The sequence below is a fragment of the Lipotes vexillifer genome, unplaced genomic scaffold (genome assembly GCF_000442215.2).
Source record: "Lipotes vexillifer unplaced genomic scaffold, Lipotes_vexillifer_v1.1 scaffold1117, whole genome shotgun sequence".
Taxonomy (NCBI): domain Eukaryota; kingdom Metazoa; phylum Chordata; class Mammalia; order Artiodactyla; family Lipotidae; genus Lipotes; species Lipotes vexillifer.
The window spans coordinates 1,139,127-1,164,740 of NW_006778824.1; the positions used below are offsets into that span (position 1 = coordinate 1,139,127).

Genomic DNA, 25,614 nt, shown 5'->3' on the forward strand with positions numbered 1-25,614 from the left:
GTTGGTTCTTGTTTTGTTTCCTGCCTGGGTTACTAGGAGCTGCTCTCACAGCCCTACAAGGGGGCGTCCAGCTCTCTTTCCTGGCACCGACTTCTCTAATAACGGCATCTCTTATTAATGGCCTCGTGGTCATGCTACTGAAAAGATGCATCATTGCTTTAACAAAGATGGTGACATTACAGAGCGCTAGACAGCTGGCCGCAGGCCATGAGCTGTCCCTGGACAGGCACAAACCGGGGGAGGGGAAACCGTCGGCCTCCAGCCAGTTATCCCACTTCTGTCTGAGACCCTGTGCAAACCTCTCAGTAACGTTAGAGAACAGCTTTTGCCATAAGGTAAACACAGAATTCTAAACAAAGCAGAAAAGAAGCAATGCTCCAAAGCCAACACGAGCTGGAGGAGTTTGTCAGTATCTCCTGAGGTCGAGCGCTTGTGTTTGGATGACCCCTGATGACCCCTAGGCGGACACCCAGAAGAAACTCCTGCACCAGCACATCCACAGACTTTACGAGAACGTTCATGAAGCATCGTCCACAACAGCAAAACGCAAACGTCCATTAGAGGCGATGAAGTTCCGTGACAGAGCCCCAGACAGGGAGGAGCCGACACACAGGTCACAGGACGGGCAGGTCTAAGCACAGTGATATTAAGCGCACAGTGTGTCCAAAAGACGCGGACAGCATGACACCTCTTCCAAGGACTTAAAACACAGTAACAATTGTATCTTTTAGAAACATACGTGTCTGCCACAAAGCTCTGCACAGGGCGGTTGCCCCGGGGTCCGGAGGGCAGTTACTTCCTGGAGGGGCAGGTGATGGACGGGGTCATAGGGTTAGAAGTCAGCATAGCCAAGAAACAAGATGAGCACGTGGGCCATTCCCAGACCAGTGGCAGGAATGAGCCAGTGTCAGGATGAATGCAATTCCGTGCACCAAGAAGCAAAGAGGAAGAAAGCCCTGTGATGAGGGGCTGCGAGGGGCAGGCAAGGATGCGAATCACCACGCGCACCAGCAGTGGCCCTTCAGGCAGCATGGCCACCATGCTCCGTGCACTGGCTTGTCACCTGCCAGCAGACAAGCACGTGTCTGACCTCAGCCCCGAGCCGCCCTCATCCCGCTTGGGGCTGGAGCCCACACTGACGAAGCCGCCCTGACAGGGCCCCTCAGTGCCTGGGTCTGGGGGCTCCACCACCCGTCCCTCCTCCCAAGATGGAGAGGCAGTGCTCGTCCCCCCCCACCCACACACACCCCCCGCCAGCACGAACGGCCCCGCGAGCTGCTCTTCACACCTGGGTGAACCTTCTAGGAGGACCAAGAACACCTTACCTTTTATTCCTATGCTTAAACATAAAACAATACACACAAACTAAAAAGACAATTTCATTAGGTTATGATGGAAAATATTACGGATATTTCTTTAATGCTGGTTCCCCTTCCACGTGTGCACGATGCTCGTTAACTGTGGACATGTTCTGGGCAGAAGCAGCTCATCCCTGAGTTTCCAAATGGCAACAATCATCATCTCTGGGAGCCTGGCTTCAGCACAGCGCACGCAATCTGAGACCAGGCTCAGAGGAGAGGCGGCTCATCGGTATTCAGTGCCTGCTCCGCCCAGAGCTGTAAATCTGAGCTGCTGACACTTAATCTCACACGTCTTGGGCTTCTAGGCCCCGAGCTGGGCAGGCGAGGTCCTTGGAGACCCAGCCCCACCCCCAGGACCCAGTGGGGACCAGGCGTGCCATGTGTGGAGGACGCCAGCAAACAGCAGCTCTGTCCCCCGGCCTCCTGTTATGCGGTGACTCAGAGTCCCGGAGGACGCTCCAGTCAGGATAGGGCTGACCACAGAGCGGGGACTCGATCCAGCCAAGCAGAGGGCATTTTAATCAAAAAGAGGAAGACGCACCTTTACAGTGGGGGAGGGAGGAGGCAAGGGCTGGACAGACACAGGCAAACGAAGTGTGCTTCGACCAAAACTGTGCACCGAATGCAAAAATGAACTACAAATGGATAGTGAGTATAAATGGAAGACACGAAGTCACACAGTCCCAGAGGGAAACATGGGAGAGAATATTTGTGACTTTGAAGCAGGCAAAGTTTTCTTAGATCCAATACCATACAACCTATTGTTTTTTTAAGTTGATAAGTTAGATTTTATCAAAATTTAAGAACTTATCTTCAAAAGATACTCTTAAGAGAACAAAAAGATAAAAGAGAAAATACTTTTGCACCAACAAAGGTGTATGTCTGGAATGTATAAAGGAGTCTTAAAACTCAATAATAAGAAAGCAAAAATCAAATTTAAAAAATGGGCAAACGATTTCAATAGACACTTTACCAAAGAAGATACACGGATGGAAAATCAACACATAAAACGGTGCCCAACGTCACTAGTCATTAGATAAATGCAAATTAAAACGAAAATAACATACCCCTGTGCCCTTATTAGAATGGACCTCCTCCCCCCAAAAAGACTGACCATATCAAGTGTTGCAAAAGACATGGAGCAACAGTCTTCCCACATACTTTGCTGGTGGGAGTGCAACACGTACAGCCAGATTGGACAATAGTTTCTTATAAAATTGAGCACACATTTATCAATCCTAGGTATTTACCTGAGAAATGAACACCTGTATTTACACAAAAACTTGTGCATGAATGTTTGTAACAGTTTGATTCACAGTTGCCCTAAACAGGAAACAAGCAGATAAATGTGGACAGATGTGGCACATCCATGCAACAGAAGTGACTCAGCATAAAAAGGAATGAACTACAAAAACGTAGGGGAATCCTCCATGCATGTTGCTAAGTGAACAAAGCCAGACCCCAAAGCTACACGTTGAATGCACGTATCATATTTTCCACTTATAAGACCTGTAAATGGCAAAACTGGAAGAAGGGACCATAGCCCATTGTTGCCAAGGGTGGAGTTGGGGATGGATGGGGTGACTGTGGCAGGAAGCAGAGGGAGCTGGGGTGATGGTGCTGTCCTGTATCGTGACTCTGTGCCCACCTGTGTCAAGACCCAGAGACTACACAGTACAAACAGGAACTGTGCTGTGTAAATTTTTAAGAAATCACTCTGTGAAGGAAACTCCAATGGAATCCAAGATACAGCAAACAAACCTAAACGGCCACAAGTGAACAAGGTACTAGAGGAAAAGGACCAGACTACGTCATTCCGGAAAACAAAAGTTTGTCTGGAGACTATAAGGCTCAAGATAAAAGGGACTCTGCACTCAAATGTCTCCTCGCTGGTAAACTTGCTCCTCACAGGGGATGTGGGTTAGCAATTCTGACATGTCTTTGTGTGGATACTAGGGTGGGGCAAGTAAGTAACACAGTTTATATGGGGAGAGCCACATCTCCAAAGAAAGTAGTTACAGATGAGGAAAGGGGGGGCAGGAATGAGTCTTGAATGGTTGGCCTTGAATTCCAAGTGTCAGTATGAACTGGTGGTTTTATAACAGACCCATAGATGACAGATGGATAGACAGATAGATGATGGATGACAGAGAGATGATAGATACATGACAGATAGATGATAAATGATAGATGATATATACATAGATGATACATAAATAGATGACAGATGATAGATAAATAATAGCTAGATGATAGATAATAGCTATATAAATACATAGATCGATGGTAGATAGATGATAGATAGATGACAGATGGTAGATAATAGATGACAGATAGAAGCAGAAATAAACAGAGAAGTGTGGGTATGCATGTATTAGCACACAGATGTCTGTTTCCAAGCTCTGCCCCTGAGAGGGCCTAGAAATACCATCATCCCAGGAGTAGCGAACACACGCAGCCCAGAGATGTTGGTTCCTACACACCGTCCTCCAACAGAAGGAACCAGAGCTCCTTGGAGAAGTGGTCGCTTTCAGGCTTGGGGCAGGGAAGATACAGATGAGCTTGGGCATCTGGAGGAGACAGGAAGTAAGAAGGGGCTCAAGACACAGAAGGGAACTCAAAGGACAGAGGCATCAACCTGTTGGAAAGCTCAGTGGCTTAAGCTGAAACAATCTGAGCAAGAAAATAGTTAAAAACGGTGTCGGATTATCGCCCACAGAATAAATTAATAAATACCCACGAGCCGATACTGCTACGAATAATTGGATAAAGAAGAAATGAGAGAAGGGGGACAGGTCTTCTCCAGAGAAAAATTCTAATAAAACAGAAGGAACGTAGGGATAGAAACCACGAGAACAGGCACTTATCACTGTGGCAGGAAAGACCCACTCATGTCTGCTAAAGTTATTGGGCAAAAGTTTAAAGAGGGTCAGGGTACTTGCTTAGTCTCCAAGTGTCTCTCCCATCTATTTATAGTTATAAGTGATACCTTTTCAGTGGACAACCTGGCAGAACCTTGATCAAGGTTCACATCAGAGGGATACAGTGTATGGACGTCGTGCCGCCCTGATCGAACACACTCAGAGGGGGTCACCTGGGCTCAGTCTCGCCAAGAATGCATAACCTCAGTCCAATCATTCAAACACATCAGACAAATCAATCTGGAGGACGATCCACGAAATAATCCACCAGCTCCTATTAGGGTGCCAAGGTCGAGGATGACGCGGAAGCTAAGAAAACTGTCGCCCACTGGGAGGGACCAGGAGAACGACTCAACAGAGTATGGGGTCCTGGAGCAGAAACACTTGTCTGAACTGAGTGGGTGGCCAGCTAAGCTTGAAAGTGCATTGTGATTCCATGAGATGTGAACAACTGGGGAAGCTGGGTGAAGGGTGTACAGGAACTTTATACTCTAATATTTTTGCAACTTTCCTTTAAATCTGTAGCTATTTTACAATAAAAGGTTTTTGAAAAGCTGATGGGGTCTTCCTGGTGGTCCAGTGGTTAAGACTTTGCCTTCCAGTGCAGGGGGTGTGGGTTCGACCCCTGTTCGGGGAGCTAAGATCCCACATGCCTCTTGGCCAAAAAACCAAAACATAAAACAGAAGCAATATTGTGACAAATTCAATAAAGACTTTGAATGATCCGCATCAAAAACAATCTTAGAAAAAAAAAGCTGATGGGAGAAAGGAGGTGCTTTTTGCTTAGGAAGCTGTTAGCTTCTCGTGTTGCACGTACTGCACCAAATGTACGCCTGACCCTGGCCCCAAGGCTGCTGTGCAGTGCCCCGAGCCGAGGCGTGCAGCACAGTTCTGTCCCCGAGTTGTGACACCCACTGCCCCCCACCCAGGCTACCCCAACATGAGCACCCGGGAGTTGGTCTGAGCCGCCTCTGGGTCTCCAGACCCACAAAATGGCTCTGTCCAAGGGGGTCTCCATCAACGTCCAGGTCCTGGAGGTCTCCTGGCCCCCAGAGAGGCCGTGCCTGCCCGGCGCCCCCGCCTCTGGACCTGTTCTCACGCTCTCAGCCATCCTTATCTGGCTCTGGCTCCTCCACAGGTGAGACGTGCCCACAGCCCTGGCAGGTCCCCGGTGCTGGGCACGTGGCAAGGCAGACCCCAGAGCCAGGCTGGCTCAGCAGGGGGAAGCCTGCGGGGATGACGCCGATGGGGCAGAGGTGACCCCGCCTCCCGTGCGCCCCCCCGGGGACTCTGGGCAGTGTGTATTGATTCAGGTATTGCCGTGGCCGTGCGCGTCGTTCATTGTCCTTCACCGGCTACAGGTGACCTTTGAGGTCAGGCTGTGACAGTGGATCGTCCTTGCCAAGCAATCGGACACGCAGTACTGCTGCGTTTGGTACTTTCTTCCACACGATACGGCTCAGCCCAAGGACCTCAGCACAAGTTCTAAGAGGAGACCCCGAACTCCAGGGACCCCGAGCTCTGGGGACCAGGCGTGTTTGGATTTGAGGGCCCACGTGTGGACCGGGCCGGGGACCAGGCGGGGACCGGGCTCCACCCCAGAACCAGCCTCCAGAGTGATCTTTCTAGCCTGAGGCTATGCCCTGCACCCCTGGGGACGTGGGAGCAGATACTGCCATGCCTGGGCCCTGCACCAGGCTAACCGCATGCGGTTTCCAGAGATGAGCCCCTTTAGAGGAACACGTGCCCAGCCGTGCCACATGAAAGAGCGGTGTCCCGAGGCCCCTTTGAGTGAGCGGGTGGTGGTCTCACTCTGGCCTCTGGCTCTGCATCTGCTCTGCCTCACTCCCTTCTCTGCACAGTGGTGCATCTCCTGGGGCCCCTGCAGCCCCACTGTTAGAGGTTCAGGTGGCTCTGTGATGGGGGGGACACGGCACCCCACATCACACCCTGCAGACTCGGATACAGAACTGCATCCCCACCAGAGCCTCACCACGTCCCACAGAAACACGCTTGCCGAGGAGATTCTGCCTGGAGAGGAAAGCTCCCTAGCGGAGCATGAAGCCCTGTCCAGATCCTCCGTCCCTGCCGTGTGGCTGACCCACCCGGCCGCCCCAGGGATGCCTCCGAGCCCTGGGGCAGGGAGAGGAGGTGACGACCTGGGGACACAGGGAGGCCCACTGAGCTGGCAGTCAGGGTCAGTGGGAGGGATGGCTCCACAAGAAAAAGGGGGACGCTCTCTCGTTTTGGAGTTTGTGGGAGCAGCAAGAAGGGGGTGGGCGGGGCAGGCCAGCAGAGCTGGGGGTGCAGGGCCAGGGCCCGAATCCGCAGAAGTGGTCGGGTGCCCTTGAGGAGTTCTTCTCTGCCAGGAGCTGAGAGAGGCTGCCCTCGTAGCTTAGGGATGTGCCCTGGACCCACCATCGGGCACCACTGGAGGCCTCGGCTAGCCTTGGTGGGGGGTGTCCTGGGTCTGGGCAGAGAAGACCTGTAATGGGTTCAGCACCTCAGACCAGGGAGAAGCCCACGCCAGATGCCCCCAGGGAGCAGACTCCGATCCAGAGGCCATGGTAGGAGGTGAGCCGCCCTCACCCCACCCCCGCCCACCTGTATAGACACCAGGGTTCCTGCTGCAGGGCCAGCGTCCCAGCAAATTGAACCTACGTCTCAAACGGGGCCAACCTCGCCGCAGAGGAGGTGGGATCCCACAGACCAGAAGGAGGTGTGCTGGCGCCCACAGGGCCCACAAAGGGCGGGAAGGAAGACGCCACGCCCCAGGGATGACGGCTGAGCCTCACCTGCTGGCCACCTGGGCATCGGGCCCCCTTCTCACATCCGCAGAACCCTGGGGCACTGTCATCCTCGCTGGGCACCGCCCCTTGAGCGTGCAGGCTGGAGCTCTGCACGGGGCAGCTTTGGCCTCGCCTGCAGCCTGAGGGGCTCCATGGTGCTGCACAGCCCGAGGTGTCCTCTGGCCCCTGCGTCTCCGACAAGCTCAGGCCCCTTCCCAGTCGGTCCATTGCTCTGGTCCCAGCTCCCACTACCAGGCTCCCCAGTCATCCCTTTGGTCAGTCCCTCGGCGAGCCCAGGGCGGGAAGCTGATGGCACCATGGCAGCCACAGTTCTGTTCCCGCGAGTGACAGCGTCATCAACAAGGCAGGGTGGCAGGATGTGTTGCTCAGTAAGTGCTCAGGACCCCAGCCAGTGAGTCACGGTGTCTTCACAGCCCGTCCATCCTGGAAGACATGGGGCAACGGTCCTTGAGATGCTCCATGAACCATCCCCATTTCCCTGAACGAAGGTCACCACCGTGGTGGCAGCTTCATTGCGTCATTTTGTGGGGTGCCTGCGTTGTTTCTGGGAATCTTCCTTTGAGACACCTTTTGGTCGTCAAGGGAACAAAGGGAGGTGGGAGTTTGGGGCTCCTGCACAGAAGCAGCTCTTTACACCTGTGCAGCAGGGGACTCGCGCGTCCCTGTAACTAGGATTGGGAGGCCGCGTCCCGAGGAAGGACCCCAGGGTCCACAGCCAAGACAAGGTGTCTTCAGAGGAGCCCCAGTCAGAGAATTAGCTCTAATTCTGGCTCATCAAAGTGGACAGAGTCCCCCGCGGAGGTACTCAAAGACCCCCTTTCTCTCTCTTCCTCGACGGGAGGGGGGATGCAGAGCCCAGATCCTCTTGGGTCTTCAGGAATGAGATGCGGCGTCTCCCTCTGCCACCGGGGCACCTGCTGCTCTCTGGTCCAGCTGGAGGAAAGGGGTCTGGCTCCTCGGAGGGCTGGAAGAAAAGAGACGCAGGACACAGGTCAGGGAGGCTGCAGGGCGAGAGGGAAGGGCTGGAGGGATGCGGCTATGAGGAAGGGTGGTCCTGCTCCTGAGGGGAGGCCCTCTGAGGGTGGGGGCCACAGTCGGAGACGGGATGGTGAGGCCACGCCCTACTTGTCCTCTCATCTTGTTTGGGAAGGGAGCGGTGGTCAAGCTTTCACATGCAGCCTCGGCCTGAAAGCCGCGGGCACGATGCCACAGCTCAGCATGACTGTGACGTCGTGAGTGAGCCCAGCTTGTCGGGGAAAGTGGGCATCTCTGGCTGAATCTCCAGTGTCACCCAAGCTTGTACTTGATACACGGAAAAGACAAAAAGACACGAAACCACCAGCACTGCTCCCTGCCCAGTTGCCTGGAGCAGAGAACAGGGAGTGGTTTTGTGTGCACATCTCTCCCCCGGGGAGGTCCCGTGGGAGGGGGTCCTTTGCGTTCCTTCCTTCTCGAGGAAGGCAAGCGCCCCTTCCCCTCTGACGATGGCAGGCCCCTCCCCTCTAGGACCTGGGCGACCCCTGGCTGTCCCCTTCCGGAAGCACCTCCTGCTTACGGAACAGCGGGGGCCGTGTTGGTCCTTATGATGCAGACGAAATACTCACCACGCCAGGGTGCCCAGGAGAGCTATGACCACAGAATGAAAGCTAAGGAGAAAAATAAGAACAAAAATAGAAACTAAAAAGGAAAGGGGAGGGTGGAGACACGGAAGGAAAGAAAGAGAAAAAAGAGTTTGTAGGGCTTTTGGCAAGAAATAACGTGATCACAGACAGAGTGACGTGGAGATGCCAGCTGGGGGTCAGGAGCAGATCCTGGCACACTGGTGTCCAGTGGTTTAAGGGTTGTGCTGCCAGCGGCCTGAAGTGACGGTGCTGTCCCCTCCCCAGGGACCTTGCACTGTCCAGAGGCCAGGCTGCGGGTGACAGTCAGGAGGTCACTTTGCCTCTGGGGGAGTGGCGGGGACCGGCCATCTGGACCTGTCACCAGGGCTGACGGCGAGGGCGCTAAGTGGCTATAATGATGACAGGAGTCTTACAGAAAGACGATCCAAGTGCCGACAGGCAAACACCACACTCCGTGACAATATTCTGGTCTCAGTCCCATTATAAATGATAAAGTACAGCCAACTGGCTGAATAGATTTCACACTTGGAGCCTCATTTTGGGTCGGGGGAGGTGTCCAGTCAATTTAGACACAAGAGAAAATGTGACGGTGGTACAACTGCTTGGACAAGCAAAGTTGCTTCAGCTAGATTAAAAGAATAAACACCCGATTTTTAAAATTCTAGTATTTAATACAAACAAATGCTCTCACTTTAAGATGCAAAAGAAAAGAGACTGCACCGCTTTGAGGTTGCGCGTCCTGCCGGCCTCCCCAGGTGAGCCAGGTGTGTGTTGCCCACGGTCTGGCGCCCATGGGCAGGCACATAATTGCCCCCCCGCTGCCTCTCTGCTTTGCAGGTCGTGCCCCGCACGGTTCTAGGGGCCTGTCACCAGCTCTGGATTTGCAAGTTACCACCAAGACCGCTCGGCAGATGGCGGTAAAGTGCCCAGGGAAGGGGCCGGGTTCATCTGGAGGAGGGGTGGGCGGGGCAGGGGGAGGACCAGCTGTAGGGGCTGCTGTGTGGAGGGGTCCCTGTGCCCCACGAGCACAGAGCCTCTGCTGGCTCTGCCCAGGCAGGGCTGAGGACGTGTGGTCGACTGAGGGTGGCGGGTCCTGTCCAGACCCCAGCCTCCCGTTCTCTCCGGCAGGGACAAGCCAGGGAGGCTCAGAGGGCAGCCGGCCTTTGGTGAGACCCACCCCACAGGCAAGACCGGTCACAAGACGCGAACAAGTAGTCTGCCTGCTAGAAGCCATCGAAACGTCCTACATCACAGACCAAAAGAGCCCAACTGTCCTAGAACTAAGTACACGCTGCAGGCTTCTCTCTGAGGGTGCTCTGGGCACCCTGATTTGGGAGTTGCAGAGCCAGCCGTCGGGGGAAGAGCTGGACAGTCCCCCCCGAGCCCAAGCCACACGGTCCCCAACCAGCTAGACCCCAGCACCTGCCGTTTCCAAACTTGGGAGCCACAGTCAAGGAATCACACTAAAGGGACCGCTGGTTGCCGGTCTGCAGGCACCCTGACGGCCGGGGAAACTGAGGCCGTGAGAGGCACGGCCCTCGGGGTGGCACGGCTGGGTTGTCATGGACGGGGTTATTCCCAGACCCTGGGCTCCGGCTCCTTGTCCCGAGCAGACACGTCCTTGAAGCCTCTTTCTGTCCAAAAATACCCCCACCTCAGACCTAGCGCTACATGGCCTCCTGAGTTGCCTGTTCTCTCTGTGTGTGAGGAGCTCTGGCAACAAGCAAGCCCCCAGATTCGTATTTGCCTTACCTTTTCCTCCAGTTCCTTTATTTGTCTCTTCTGAGCTTCTATTCTTTCTTCTAATTCTTTAATTCTCTGCAATGTTAAAAGAAGGAAAGTCCTCAGTAATCAGAATATTTGGGAAACCAAGTGGGCAAAAGCCTTTCAGGATTTTCACGCATGTACTTGGTGGGCCAGTCGCCACGGAGCAGCTGCCATGCTGGCCACGGCGAGGGGGCCAGGGTCCTCAGGCTGCCCTCCCCGCCGACTTTTAGGAGCCTCGGCTTTGGGAGTAGAGCCGGTGTGCCTCTGCCTCAAGTTCCCTTATGGACACAGCCTCCCTCAGTCTGCGCTTTGCAACAGCAAGAGAGAGGAGGACGGCTCTCCCCTCGGCCACGCTCCCTGTGACGGGAATGACACCCTCCCACCTCCTACGTCTCCAGATCATAAACCATGATGCCAGAAGCCCAAGGAAACGGTAAGGGCCCAATTCACAGTCCTTCCTAAACGCCGTTACGGCGGTGAGAGGAGCAGCCAGAAGGGTCACAGAGTCAGTCACGGGGAGGACTTTCCTGGCAAGGCTGACCTCAAGTTTGGAAACTCTAGTCTTCACTTTGGCGCACGATGCCGGGCAGATGGACATGTGTGTGCCCACGCCGGACCTGGATGCCTGGCCTGGACCCTGGAAGCAGCTGAGCTCTGATCACAGCCCGTCTGATGGGAGTGAGGGGCTGCAGGCGGCAGCCCTCACACTGACCTCCCTAGATCTGGCAGTGAGAGTCCTGGGAGCTGACCAATGCTCTGGTCAGACATTAGCCCTCTGACATTCACAGTAAACCTGGATTCACTAGGGTATCTGAACACGGAACACAGCCACAAAGGCCATGCCAGCACACACAGTGGAGCGGAGGCATGTCTTACACACCAAGCCTGTCTAGTCTGCCAGGATCCCTCACCCCCAGTTAGAAATGAACTGGCCAGACTGGCCTGAGGGCCCCAAGTGCCTGTAGGCCAAGAGAAGGTCCCCAAGTCCCTATAGCCCATAAGCCGCTGCTCCCCAGATGACACCTTCACTGGGGTCTTGCCACTGAGGGAGGAACCACAGAAGAGACCCAGAGTGGGGGGGACCCAGGAGGGGGGCTGTGCCACCCAGAGGCCTGGGCGGGACGGCCCAGGAGGCTGGTCTGGAGGGACAGGCAGTCTGGCAGGAGGGTCCCCCGTGGGCACGGCCACTGGAGAGCATGGCCATCAGGGGGCACGGCCAGTGGAAGGCCCTGGCCTTGTGGGCATGAACATTGGAGGGCAGGGATATGGGGGCGTGGCCACGGGGAGGGCATGACCTTTGGGGGGCGCAGCCACGGGACGGTACTGTCATCGGAGGTGTGGCCATCAGAGGGCCCAGGCATGGGAAGCCCCGCTCCGCCCGGAGGTCCTGTGCCCGCGGAGCCCCTGCCGCGCACCTGCTGCGCCAGCTGCAGCAGCTCCATGCGCTCCCGCAGGATCTGGGCGTCCCGCTCGCGCAGCTCGCTCATGACCTGGCGCTTCCACTGCTCCACCGCCACCCTGAGCTTCTCGCACTCCTCCTCCGGCAGCATTTCTGCCACTTTGGCCCCGGCTTCCTGCTGCAGGACGTCGTACAGCATGGCTTCCAGCTCCAGGATGTGCTGGGGGCGGGAGGGGACACGTCAGTCCTCGCCTCCTCCCCCGGGGACGGCCTGGGGGACTGGGGCACCCCGCCCTGGGGTCACGACGCCGCCAGGCCAGCCCAGGGAGGGGACTGCTCCCGCCTGGACCAGTTAAATGATGTTCTGCAGGCTGGAAGCAGTCCGGGAGTGATTATTTCAAGAGCATCCCGTCCGCGCGATGTTTAACGTGCAGTGAAACGTTAGGGACATCGAGGTCAGCAGAGTTTGAGGCCAGAGCCGGATGAGGGCCAGAGGGGCGGTGGGCCGGGCGGGGGCCCCTGAGGAAAGAGCAACAAAGCGTTCTTCCTTTGCTCACAACCTTCGCCAAACGCTGGCTTCCGAGTCGCTAAGAAGGAAGGAGGGCGGCGCTCACAGGGTTTGTCTGCAAGTAGTGCAGAGGGGCCAGGCCGTCAGCTCTGCCTATGTGCTGCCTGTGGGGTGACTCGTGTCCGCAAAGAAACATCAAGTCCTAACCCCCAGAACCTGTGAACGTGGATCATTTGGAAATAGGCAGATGTCACCCAGTGCAGGTGAGGCCGGACTGGATTAGGGGCCTCGATCCGCTGACTCACGGCCTTGGAAGAGGGGGACTTGGAGACGGTCGTGGAAGATGCGGGGCAGCCATGTGACAGCAGGGCAGAGATTGCGGTGACTCAGCCACAAGCCCGGGAATGCCTGGGCCCCCAGGAGCTGGAAGAGGCAGGAGGGCCTCCCCTGGAGCTTCAGACCGATGTGGCCCCGCCAGCACCTTGGTGTCAGGCTTCTGGCCTCCAGACTGTGAGACATACACCTGCCCCACCCCTCCTCCCCTTCTCTCTCCCTGTCTGTCTGTCTGTCTGTCTGCCTCCCTCCCTGCTGCCTGCACATGAGGCCCCACGTGTCCGGCCTCTGCCCGCCTCCCAGCCCCTCCCCTCCTGTGTCCCAAATGATAACCCTAAGGGTGCCCACGCCCGTGGGTGCCTGTGTGTGCCTGTACTGGCTTAGGGCTTCACCTCCATGAAGCCCTTCAGTCCCGCCCCTTCCAGGAAGCAGGTGCTCTTGTTAGGCCTGGCTCACGGGTGATGGCACTGAGGCAGGCTGATGAGACTGCCGGGCTGGACGACCTGCACAGGGCCCTGCTAGTGGGGAGTGGGCTTCAGACTCCAGGGGGGCTCCAGCCAAGGGCCCTCGCGTTGCCCCGCCAGGTCTCCGACATGGAGAGCCGGCCATTCTGCTGGTCCCCAGACACGCACGCTGTGTCATCCCTTTGCTGCCACCCAGCCGCCGAAACACAGACCTTGTTATAAATTCCTAGTGACTTAGCACGTTGATCTGGAGCACTTTTAAAGCTTGTTTCTCAGGAAATTTCACAGATACAATCTTTGAAGCAGCTATATTCTTCCCGCCTTCCCCTCGAAACCGTAACCTCTTCAGAAATGAACGTTTCCTCTTCAGGCAAGATGACTGTGGAAAGTCCTTTTGGCTGAGTGGACATTTTAGGAAATGGGGGGGGACCTTTGTTCCTCACTTACGTGTTATTGCTCCTGACAGCCACAAAATAAACTGTCCCCAGCTGTCACTGCCAGCTCACACAGCACATCGGCTGCCACTTCCTAGAGCAAACGAGCTTAGTGTGTTTAGGATACGCTCCAGCTTTAAAATAAAGGCAGTTGAGGGCTTCCCTGGTGGCGCAGTGGTCAAGCGTCCGCCTGCCGATGCAGGGGACACGGGTTCGTGCCCCGGGCCGGGAAGATCCCACATGCCGCGGAGCGGCTGGGCCCGTGAGCCATGGCCACTGAGCCTGCGCGTCCAGAGCCTGTGCTCCGCAACGGGAGAGGCCACGACAGTGAGAGGCCCGCGTACCACACACACACACAAAATTTAAAAAAATAAAGGCAGCTGAGTGTGGGGCTTAGAATTAGCATCACGATGGCTTCACCCCAAGACTGGCAGGAGATGGAGATGTTCTGACCTTCCCTGCGTGCATGACCTTGAGCGACGGGCCACCGGATGCCGGCTCTGTGTACGCAGCCTTGCCCCAGCGCGCATCCTCATCTGTGAATGGCCAGGCCTCTGTTCCCAGCTGCCCTAGACGGCCCTCAGCCACGCGGGGACCACCCTTCCCCTTCGAAACCCAGCTGTGGCTCCTGTGCTCACACAGCTGGGAGGGTATGAAACCCAGCAGGTTCCCACAGGCCTGTGCCCCCCGCCAGGTCATCCCAAGGCGGTAGGTGCCTCCCTCCTGCACAGGGCTTTGTGAATGGCAGATAAAATGGCTAATAATCCAGCAGGAAGTGCAGGCCTAACTATGGAGTCAAGAAAACCAGGGAGGGAGAGCAAAATGTGCAGCCTTCCTGCTGGAATTGGAGGAAGGGGGCTCCCAAACAGTATCACGCAGGGAGCAGCCCTGACAGTCATCAGACCGGGAGCGGACCCAGCATCACCGGGGGCCCTGACAGCATCCCTCGGCGCTGTGTGCAGGAGCCCCCTCCACAGTCCTGGGGCGACGTTTCCTGCGGCGCGTGGGTGCGTGTGTGTTCGTGCGTCCGTGTGTCACAGAGCCGTCTCCCTGATGTCATCTCCAGGACCCATCTTTTTGGCACCGATGTCGGGGTTAACCGCACACGGGGACGTCCCTTCAGGCTTATCAGGGGAAAAGGGTTTCCCATGGGGCAGGCACACACAAAGGGCACGTGTGCACCAGTTGGTGCAGATGGACAGAAGCGGGGTTCCCGGGCGGGATGATGGACTGGCAGACATTCAGCTGTGTTCACCTCATTTGTAAGTGCATTGTTTCAATGAATTCTATTTCGCAGCTCATTTCAAATACCCACTTGACTTCTGCTCGTGTGCCTGCACTCCTGGGGCCAAGGGGTGCTGACGGAGCAGTAAGGCGTCCTCGGAGCTCGCCGGGCGAGGGCTGTCCGGCAGGAGAAATGCGGAGAGTGACCCCACGCTGGTCACACTGGGCGCAGGATCTTCCCAGGCAGGTCCGAGGCCACGTGGCCCCCGAGACACCATGCTGGCCGTGGCAACAACCTTCCCCGTTTCTACCCCAAATCCGCCACCCCTGGGGGTTCTCTTACCTTGTGAGCTTGGTCCAAGCACTGCTTTCTGTAGTCCAGCTCCTCATCTAGGTAGCCCTTCTGTTTACTGAACAGCTCCTGAAACGCAAGAGGACCCGTGTCTGGGCCTGACGCAGCCGACCTGGAGCGCGGGGCCGCGGGCCCACGTGGCCAGGTGCACACCAACCTTCTCGCTCTCCAGGTCCACCATCTTCCGCTGCAGGGCCGACTCCGTCTCTTCGATCTGCTGGAGCCACTGGACACAAACGGAAGGTACTCAGGCGTCAAATCCCACCGCGCAAGCCCCGGGGAGGCAGCCTGGGGACCTGGCCCTCCCTGCCCTTCCCACTCTTCCTCCAGGAGGGGAGGGCTCAGCCCTCGTGGGAGTCAGGGCTGGGCTGGCGTCATGGGCTCTGTGTGCCCGGTGTGCGGGCCAGGCCCGGGTGCCCCCGCGCAGCCCCGCCTCGTGTCCGGGGAGTCTCTGCCCCCGCAGCGCCAGGAGGGGAGGGACGTTAGGCGGCCCGTTCTCCCGGGGTGCTGGCCTCTGAACTCCTATTTGCTGGACACCCCTCCCCGCCCTGCTGGGGGCCGCTGGGAGGGGGTGCTGCCAGCAGGCCTGCGGGTTCTGGCTGCGGGGATGCGACCGGGCGCAGGCTGGCGGCCCGTGGGAGCAGAGAGGCTGAAGGGTGGGGAGCCCGGGTGGGCTGGACGACCCCAGAGGAGGGTCCCGGCAGGTGAGTCCAAGCACTTGACGCCTGAGTACCTGTCTCCCGGCAGGTGAGACAGATGCTGCCGATATACAGACCCACTATACCTCCCGGCCTCTCGGGGGAGGCGGAGGCAGAGTGGCCTTGGGGAGAGGTCTGGCTGAATCTGTCACTTGCAGATACGCGTGGCGGTGCTGGCTGACCTGTGCGTGTGCCAGACCTCCCGAGGCAAACGGGATCCGTGGACCCCAACCCCACCTCCCGGTAGCCCTCCTCCCAGGGTGAGCGTCTTCTGTGCGCTGAGCCAGAAAGGGAGGCTTCGGGAAGCCCGGCCCCGTCCCGACAGCGTCCACAGTCAGTTACCTTTTCGGCCAAGGTCAGGACTGTCCTGGCTTGTATGACGACCACTTGCTCCTCATTGGTCAGATTCTGCAGCCAAAAGCAGAATTCGTGCACCGTGGTCAGGGGAAGCGGGCTGAGTGACGGGCGCTCGGCGGCGCTGATGGGACGGCGCAGGGGAGCTGGGGTCACAGCTAAATGTCGCTTTCACTAGAAGGCCCTCCCGGGAGTGGTTGATCCTCTTTTCTCTTGGTCCTGCCAGCTCTGGGGTGACTCTCCGTCTTGCCCCCTCTGGTCCTCTCACTGCTGGTGACCACGTCTAAGGTCGCCAGTGAGGCAGAATGGGACAGTGGGTGACAGGACGAGCAGCCAGGCTTCCCAGTTCTCTGTTGGGTTTTAATTTAAAGCCAGCTCTCCGCACAGGCGGCCTGAATTATTACAGCACCACTTACAAATGTGAAGCAAAGATCAAACATTCATGGCTATGAAATGGTTCCCATCCCTGCCTTTTTTTGCCTTTTTTCTGCATGTTTTATTCATGCCTTGCCCCAAAGGGCCCGCCTGGGTGGTCCTTCTGGGCAGGGTGACTCCAGCTTTGGGGCCGGGGGGCATCCTCAGAGGATGTGCCGCCTGCATCTGCACCACGGTGGAGGCAGCTGGGCTGTGTCCCCACTGCTGGGCCCACCTGTGGGACAGCCAACAGGGGTCACGGGAGCAGACACAGGCAGGGAGGACCCCCCTGGGGTCGCTGAGCTGAGGGCGGCCCCCCACCCCAGAACCTCCCTGATTCAGGGCCACCCGCTCCGAAAGCCCTCCCGCCTGCTCCCTCCGCAGCGTGAGCTCCCCAGGGGCAGGGGTTTCTCACTACCCCCTACCCCGGCAGCAGGAGGCACAGGTGGGGGTCGGCGGCCAGCTGCTGGGACACAGAGGCAGGCTCCGTCCTCAGGCACGCTGCAGCCCGACTCGGTGTGGTGCCGGGGCCAGAGGAGTGTGGGAGGCTGCAGGGGGCCTCCGGGTAACTGAGGGAAGCTGCCTGGATGTGGTCAGGCCAGGCTGAAGGGCCCGCGATGTCCCACTTGGTGGTCAGCCTGGCTGGGCTCTAGCTACTCCCTCCTGGAGGTGACCGTGGCCTTGGCAATGTGCTGTCTCCTCCACCCTTGAAGCCTTCCCTGGGTGACCTGTCCCCTCTGTGGCCCAGGTGCAGCAGCAGTGAGCAGATGGCCCACCAGGGAGGACAGGGGTCCATTCTGCCCCCTGCTGGCCCCTCTGCTCCACTCCAAGGACCCTGACTCCTGGGGAAACCGAGGCCCGGGGCTCAGGTGCCCCGTGGCCAGCTGGGAGGCTGCAGCCTTCTGGGAAGCAGCCTGGAGACAGCGGCCACAGCTTCATCGTGAGAAGGGGAGGGGGCCAGGCTATCCCTGTCATCTGCCTGAAGTGTGTCCATGTGCACACGACAGACCTAAGGGTCGCTCCTGTGGTCCTTCAGAAACTGCCAAGGGTCTCTAGAGGTCACCTGCACGTAAGAGCGGCAGTGTGTCCTCTGCCCCCCGCCTCTGAGGCCGTGTGATGGCTCCAGGGCTGTCACGTGCACTGGTGCTCTTGGGCTGGGAGGGGCCCCGAACAGAACTAGGCAGACCTGGGCTCGTCCTAGCTGGCCAGTACCGCAGCTCCGTGACCTGGGTGGGTGCCCTCTGGGGCTTCAGTCTCTCCAGCTGTGAACTGAAAGGTTCCCAGAGCCCATGATGGGGGCTGATGCTCAGGCTGAACCCTGGAGCACCTCGTGACAGCGCCATCCCTGCTGTGGACCAGCACCTCTGTTACCTGCGGCCGAGGTGGCGCCAGGGGTCTGACTAGTGGCAGGGTCGGGGGTGGGGGGCAATGCAGCCAGGAGAGCCTCCCTGCTGGGTGCTGGGAGCTGCTTTCCCCCGCTCCCCGCCCTCACTGCTTCCCAAGTCAAGGGCAGGTGGGCAGAGGAGGGATTCCTGTCAATACAGGGCCCTGAACACCTCGAAGCTGCTGGGAAGAACCGGCCCCCAGGATGTGCATGAGCGCCTGGGTTTTGGTATGCGTGTGAGAAATGTGTGTGTGTGTGTGTTTGCATGTGTTTTTCTTCTCCACCTACTGCACGGACTCTGCACCAATTTGACTTGGCGCCTTGGTCTTTCTTGAGAGCCGTTACCAGGATGTGAAGCCCGAGGTGCTTTAGGACCAGCTGTGGACTGTACGCTTGTTAGGACACCTTGCGGCGGAAACATTCTGGGGTGTGGATTGGGGCCCTCTTCCAGCACAGTGGACCCCCGCCCCCCCCGCATTGGGCAGGGGCTCAACAAGTACAGGATGATGGATGGAGGGTGAGTGGAGAATGGATGGAAGGTGGATGGACAGAGGATGGAGGATGGAGGGTGGCGTGAAGGGATGCAGTCACTCTGCCCATTCAGCAATTAGTATTCTTTTGAGGAGTTTGCTGCCCTAAGTGAGATTCAGGGATTATTTATATAGGCTCTGCCCCTCCTCCCAAACTAAGTAGGAAGCCCTGAGTTTGAGGTGTCTAAGGCACGCTAAGGACCCACAGCCCCCATCCCCACCAAGAACAGGGAAGAGCTTGGAGACTGAGAGGGATTCCAGAAACTGAGAACACGGGGCCAGAAGCACCTCTGCTGGAAGAGTCAAGTGTGAGAGCAGAGGCCCCGAACTCCCGTGTGGGACCAGTGTCAGAAAGAACGAAATTTCTCCTAAATGCCAGGGGGCCCGTCCCAGGCAGCTCTGGCAGTGGGAGGGTGTGGGCTGCGGCAGGGCCGCAGCGGGACTCACAGGGGCCCCTGGACCGTGCAGGGCGCTGGGCACAGGCAGGCATAGGCACAAGTCAGGAGAGCGACCTACACTTACGGCGTTGTCCCCCAGGAGGTCCAGCTTCTTCAGCAGCTCGGAGACCGGGATGTCCTAGAGGCAGAGGCACAGGCTGCTGGGAGGGAGCCGGCCAGGCGGCCGCCGCGGGGGTGAGGCGTGCGCGGGCGGGGGCGGGGCGTTACCATCACGCCTTCGGCCTCGCAGTACGCCTGCAGGGGGCTCTTCCCGTGCACGAAGTGGGTGTGGTGGAGGTTGATGGCCGGCGACTTCCTCTCCCTCTCCTAGACAGAGAGCGCAAGTCTGGGCACGGGCGTCCCCTCCCTCCTGGAGGGCAGTGCCGGGCCGCCCGGGGACACGGAGAAGACACCAAGTCCACCCAGCACGGTCAGTGTGGTCTCTGCGAAGACGAAGCCCCGGCTGCCGCAGCAGAGGCCAATCCCTCCTCCTGCCCAGGGGACGGCCCTATGTGGACACTGATGGGGGCAGGGACTTCCCAGCCACCCTCGGGGAGGCCCTTGGGAGCGGCCCCCGCCTGCTGAGGGGCCGACGAGCTGATCTGAGTCCCAGGGGACCGGGAGCAATGTCCCGCACGGGCCTGACCTCAGTGACCCTGAGGACAGAGGACAGTGGCTGGAGGGGCCGCCACCGTCCTCACCCAGGACCACACGCACAAACCCTGGGGCCACAGGGCGACACACACGGAGTGACCACACAGCCCTCCTGCCCCCGGGAGGTGGACGGGAGGACCCTGAGGGGCAGCTCCCTCTGGACTCGTGGGGGCCCCCTCCCCGCACTGCAGGCATGTGTGGACGCCGGGAAACCAGACGGGCGGAAATGCCGGTGCACAGATGCACCAAGCGAAGCTGGGTGGTGGCATTGTAGGAGAGGGTGGCCGTGCCCGCCAGCCAGGGCCACAAGGGACCAGGAGCGAGGGAGGCTCCAGACCTGTGTGCAGACACTTTTGTTTCGTTTTGTGCCTGTTTCCTCTGAGTGACAGGGCTGGACTCGCAGCCCTCGATGGCACCAGCTCGGGGTGACAGCTCTCTGACCCCACCCCGACCCCGCACCTCTAGCTCCAGGATCCGGAACTCCAGCAGCTCGTTTTGGTCCTTCGCATCCTGGACCTCATGCTTTAACCGAGCCTCTTCTGTCTCCATTTGTTTAATCTGTAAAACAAAAGACGTGTGAGGCCCTGGAGTCTCACATGAGGCCAGCTCTCAGCTTCCCCAACGGCTGCTGGCGTCCTGGGGATGGCCACCTGGCCCAGGTCCTCGGCCCAGAGCTCTCACTCCGGCCTCAGTCCGCAGGGGGCCACCCTGGTGAGACCAGGTGAGTCCCCTCCTGGGCTAAACCGGCAGCGGGTGGGCAGGGGATGTAGGGCCGGGTGCACTGGGCGGGGGGCTGTCTGAGCAGAGATGAGGAAGAGAAGGGCCACCGCGGGCAGAGGCGTAAGCTGTCGCCATGCTGCCCGCCCCTCACTGCGGCCAGGACAGCGGCCCTTGGAGCCCAGGCTGGCCCAGAGCCTCAGGAACACTGCTGTCCGATGGCGGGGCTATGTGCCGTGGCTGCCTGGCCACCCTCCAGAACTGATGTGTGTGAGACCCGTGCCTCCCAAGGGGTAAGCACAGTGCAGCCCGTGGCACATGTCCTTAGTGGTCTCATGTCCACCATGCGCACCGTCAACTCGGTCTGTCCCCCCGAGTTGAACTTGGGGGCCGAGGGGCCTGCTCTGCGGCTCGGAATGGGTCCAGATGGATCCAGGAGCATCAGTGCCCTCTGAGTTAGCCGGTGCCCTCGGGGGCTGGGGCTTCCCACTGCACTGTGTGTCACTCTGCACGGCTGGGACAGCTGGGATGTACCCATGGGCCAGGAGTGTGACCCCGTGGGCACCGTGCCAGATGAATGCACAGGTTTTAAGTGCACATATGAGTGTTCAAGTGTGCAAATGAGGGTTTATGTGTGCACGTGGGTGTTACGTGTACAGGTGACAATTAAGCGCACATGAGTGTTTAAGTGTGTGTGTGCTCGTGAACATTTGAGTGTGCCTGTGTTCAAGTGTATATGCAGGTGTTGATGTGCACACATGAGTGTTTAAAGGTACACGTGTGTCTGAGTGCACACAAGCTATTACGTGAGCACGTGAACATTTATATATGCGCACGAACATTCACATGTGTGCGTGCGCATTTAAGTATGCGGTCGTTCTTTGTACACACAAGCATTTAGGTGCACAAGAGTGTTTATGTGAGCCTGAGAGCATCACGGAAACAACTGTGCTGATTTAAGACGTGTGCAGAGGGTCCACGACAAGCAGGTAGGTGTCGCTCAGCATTTAAGGTATGAATGGCACCCAAAGCCCTGCCCTGTGTGGGCCTGATGGCTTCGGGTGGGGCAGGACCGGCCTCTGCCCATGGGCCTGGTTCGGTGCCCTCAGGCTCGCGAGCTGTGGCCAGCCTGGCTCTTTTCTAGAAGGGCTGTGCCTGCCGTAAAAGGTGCTGCCCCCGCCCACCCTCTGCCTGTGAACAAGGCCAGATGCTGGTGGGGGCGGGTCACCAAGAGCACCCTCACCAGGACAGGGTGACGAGGGGGCCGCCAGAGCGAGCTCTGAGGCCCCACTGGCCCTCCTGCCTCTGGACGTGCAGCCACTGCCCCCTCCCACCTCATTCCACATGACTGGCTCCAGCCGTCCTGGGCCCACTCCTCTGGGGACGGCCATGAACTGCCCACAAAGGTTTTCTAACCGTCACCAACCACAGAACCCATCAGGCAAGAAAACAAGAATCGAGAAGCCGCTCTAGACACGGGGCTGGCGGGACCCTAGGTGCCTCCTTCTAGGCCGCCTGTCCCAGGAGGGGTGGGTCGGGGGGGCAGCCCCACGCGAGTGAGAAGCACAGAAGGCCCGGCTGGGGCTCCGCTGGGGAACCTCTGCCGTCTCCCCACCGCCCAGCACCGTGGGGACCCCGCAAACCCCTGAGCGCAAGGGAATTCCTGCTCTTTTCGGGAAGCAGCCAGACTCTCAGACGCGGCCTGGCAGGGGCATACCTTTTCTATGAGCTCTTGATTTCTCCGATACAGCGCTTGCTTCTCTTCAATCCACTTCATGTCCTTGGAATCAAAGTGGAGAAATAAATATACCGCAGGGTGGAACCACGATTGAAATCACGATTCAGCAGACAGGGGATGTGACGAAAAGACTCAACACCCAGCTTCCGAAGTAACCAGGGAGTGGTAGCTTCTGCCCCACAGCTGATGAAAACCCAGGGTCTCACCCGTTTCCTTGGAGGGTTCCGGATAGAAGTGGACGGCACCCAGGCTCGTGCAAGCCCAGGCCAGGTGCCCATGTGGATATCACAGGTCTGCGGGACCCAGACACACAGCCAGCGGGAGCCAGCCGGAGCCAGGGGGCTCGGGCCGGTGGGGAGAGGGCAGGTGCCAGGGTGGGGGTCCCTCCCACTTCACACCTGGGGACACGGGGCCCGAGGCAGGCTCTGAGCTCTGGTGGGGCCCATGTGGACGCCCGCTGGGCTGCCCTGGGTCAGGCCTTGGGGGAGGCCTGGTGTCCTCGACCCCCGGTTCCAGCTCCATGCCCTGGAGGAACCTCCACCACCGGCATTTGGTCACAAAGTGAGGTGTCCAGACACTGAACTCGGCTCCAAATTTCTTCTCAGCAGAGTCCTCTGTGAAGTTCTTTCCAAGTTTGAAGGACTAGTTTCCGCAACGAAAGGGCCGGCTTTCTCCCCTCCTCTCGCTTCCAGCCCCTCGGCTACTGTGCTCCTCGGGCGCAAGACGCTCGGCGGCAACATCAGACGAGGCTCAGGAAAGACGCCTCCGGGTCTGGGTCGTGGAGTGCAGCTCGCTCAGGCCGAACGCAGCCCGGGGGCTCACGGCCCAGGGAGTGGGGATGTGGGCCGGTCCTGTGTGATTCAGGTGCCTCAGCACTGGATTCGGGGCCTCACGCGCTCAGGCGAGGATGTGGCATTGTGGCCGGGCAGTGGCTCATGTCCTTGACCTGTCCGTCTGTCCGGCCATCTCCCCAGCAGTTAACACATCAGGCCCTCCGTGGGTCTGCACGGCGCTTGGCCCTCTCCCACCCAGACCCTCCCAACCCCACTGGACATCCTCCAGCCCGTCCTGGAGGTCCACCTGGGGCTGCGCCATCCAGCAGGTCAGGGGGAGGCTCAGGCCCTGTGGGATGGAGGCCCTCCCCCCGGGATTTGAAGAGCCCAGCGGTGAGGGGGGCTGAGGGGAGTGACCGGCAAACCCCTGGGACCTGAAATCCAGGCCTTGAGCTAAGAGACGGACAGGATCTCTGATCAAGCCCAGAGAGGCGTGTACGGATGGCCAGGATGATTCCTGCCTTGTTTGAGGCTTTCTGTGGAATTCCTTTATGTATGCATTCTTTCCACTTTTAAATCTTTTACTGAGGTGTGATGCATACACAGTAAAGGGAGCTGCGGTGCCAATCTTCAGCGTGCAGATGAATAGTTCTCGCCGGCGGACACACCCACAGACCGCCACCCTCTTCGCGGGGGCACTGCAGCCCGGGGACCAGGCCACCCCATCAGCCTCCCGGGGACCCAGGACCCTGTGCTCACCTGCCCCTGCTCTGCCAGGGCCTTCTCCAGGTCTTCGATCCGCGTCCGCGCCCTCTGCACGTCCACCTGTAGCTGCTCACGGGTCTGTAGGATGCGAGGAGACATACATCAAATTTTCTCTAAAAGCCAGACGCGCCCACTTGGACGGGACTTTAGGGGACTGTCTGCCTTCTGGTTCAGCCAGTGGAGGGTAGCCCCTTGGCCAGGACCGCTCTGGAGTAAAGGGGAAACGTGGAGGCTTAGCTGAAGCACGCGACCTCGCTGAGATTACGGGGGATGATCTATAGATTCATTTGCAGGGATTATTAGGGAGAATCCTCGTTTACAGGATGAAGGGGGATTGAGCTGCTGGGTGCGGGCTGGAAGGGTCTGCTTTAGTCGCTGGACAATAGTGACCAGGACACACGCGGAGGGGCTGCTGAGCGATGTGCCAGGCACAGCCCCCGGGCGCCTTCCCTCCCCTCCCCGCGCTCTGCCCGCCCTGGGCTCACCTCCTTTTCTGCACTTTGCATTCACTTTCTTCCCCAGAGCCCAACCTCCTTTAGAAGACCAGCCCCCGGCGCCCTGCTGCGTGAAAGCCCACCACCCAGCACCAGCTGGCTTCTAGGGGGTCTGAGCCCCCTTCCCTCGAGTTAATCTGCTCTCACAGGGTCCAGGCCGCTTTATCGTGGTGGGTGCCCCGGCTGCCCTGGGAACAGCTTCCAGGGCAAACGGATGAGAGCGTTGGGGCCATCGGGACACAGGGTGTGAGGGTGGCTCCACTCCACTCGGACCCCGGCCTGGCCCGGGCCCACCCGCCGCTGAGCGACCGCCAGAGCTGCTCCCCAGACAACCGCGTGTGGGTCGCCTGGGTGAGCGTCACCAGGCCCGACCGTGACGGCGGGAAGTAGCCAGGGCAGCTGAGGAAATGAGCGTTCCATAGAAGAACACGTTTGGGAGGAAAGATAAAGACATGCTGCCTTTAAGATGCCCACATGATATTCAGATAGGCAAGCCCATCTGTTAGAAACATCTGTTTAGAGTTGAGCCTAGAGATGGTGCTCCCCAGACACCCGCGTGTGGGTCGCCTGGGTGAGCGTCACCAGGCCCGACCGTGACGGCGGGAGAGAAGGGCCGGGCCTGGGAGGTGCGAGGGTCCCTGCCAAGGCGGGGGTCAAGCGGGACAGCCCAGTGGGAGCCGGAACGTGGTGGCGTGGACGTCAGTTAGACCTTAACTTCTCGCTCTGCGTCCAGCGTCCCTCCGACCTGCTCCTGCAGCAGCGCATAGGCCCGCTGCAGGGCCTGGTACTCCATAGTCAGCTGCCGGAACCTCAGCTCCGTCTCCTCCTTGGCCAGGCCCTGGAGGGGCGCACGGAGACACAGCGTTAGCCGGGCCTCTACCGGGGACCCGAGAGGCAGGCCCTGAGCCCTGGGATAAAAGGCTGAGCTGGCTGACCCGAGGCCAGGGCTCGGCTGGGGCCCACCTGCCAGCCAGGCCGTCCTGAGCCGGGGACCCTGCGTTCCTGACCAGGCTGCCCTGAGGCTCCGCTCTGCCGGAGCGTGTCAGGAAGGGACCTGGGCCTCGTGAAAGGCTTAAAGCTGAGGTCTCACCTTCCAGGTTCCCTTCCTGCACAGTCACCCCTGCTGCCTCCCCCTGGCTGGGATGTCACTTGCTGCCCCGGGGAGAAGGCGGGGGGGCTGCTGGCCTTCAGAGGAGAACAAGCCACGTCCAGGGGTGACCGGACGGGAACCCTAACGGGCCCAAGCTCCCCCAGGCCCGTCCTCACTGGCGGCAGCTGTGTCACCCTGTCCTGGATCTCTAAGCGGGTTCATGGTTGTGGGGCCATCCGCCAGGATCTGCCAGGGGAGGTGCGACCTGCGGCCTCAGTGCCTGCTGTGCCTGGTTGGGGCCACGGACCACTGGCCCCGCCCTCATGCCCCCCCCCCCCCGCCGGGCGGGGCCAGTGTTCTGGAAGGAGGCC

The 25,614-nt window shown here is 59.0% G+C and overlaps 1 protein-coding gene across 2 annotated transcripts in view; it reads right to left on the minus strand.

Annotated features, from left to right (window-relative positions):
* Positions 1-8,718: 8,718 nt before the first annotated feature.
* Positions 8,719-25,614, minus strand: part of JAKMIP3 (Janus kinase and microtubule interacting protein 3) — a 45,305-nt gene continuing 28,409 nt past the window's right edge. For both annotated transcript variants that reach the window (XM_007452001.1, XM_007452000.1), the window contains exons 9-20: positions 24,863-24,991; positions 23,654-23,737; positions 22,101-22,163; positions 20,126-20,224; positions 19,241-19,339; positions 19,098-19,151; positions 16,236-16,301; positions 15,353-15,421; positions 15,187-15,264; positions 11,897-12,100; positions 10,467-10,532; positions 8,719-8,769 (exon numbers count right to left, since the gene is read on the minus strand). In XM_007452001.1, the coding sequence (XP_007452063.1) occupies positions 8,719-8,769; positions 10,467-10,532; positions 11,897-12,100; positions 15,187-15,264; positions 15,353-15,421; positions 16,236-16,301; positions 19,098-19,151; positions 19,241-19,339; positions 20,126-20,224; positions 22,101-22,163; positions 23,654-23,737; positions 24,863-24,991 (1,062 nt within the window). The remainder of the gene's footprint in view (positions 8,770-10,466; positions 10,533-11,896; positions 12,101-15,186; positions 15,265-15,352; positions 15,422-16,235; positions 16,302-19,097; positions 19,152-19,240; positions 19,340-20,125; positions 20,225-22,100; positions 22,164-23,653; positions 23,738-24,862; positions 24,992-25,614) is intronic.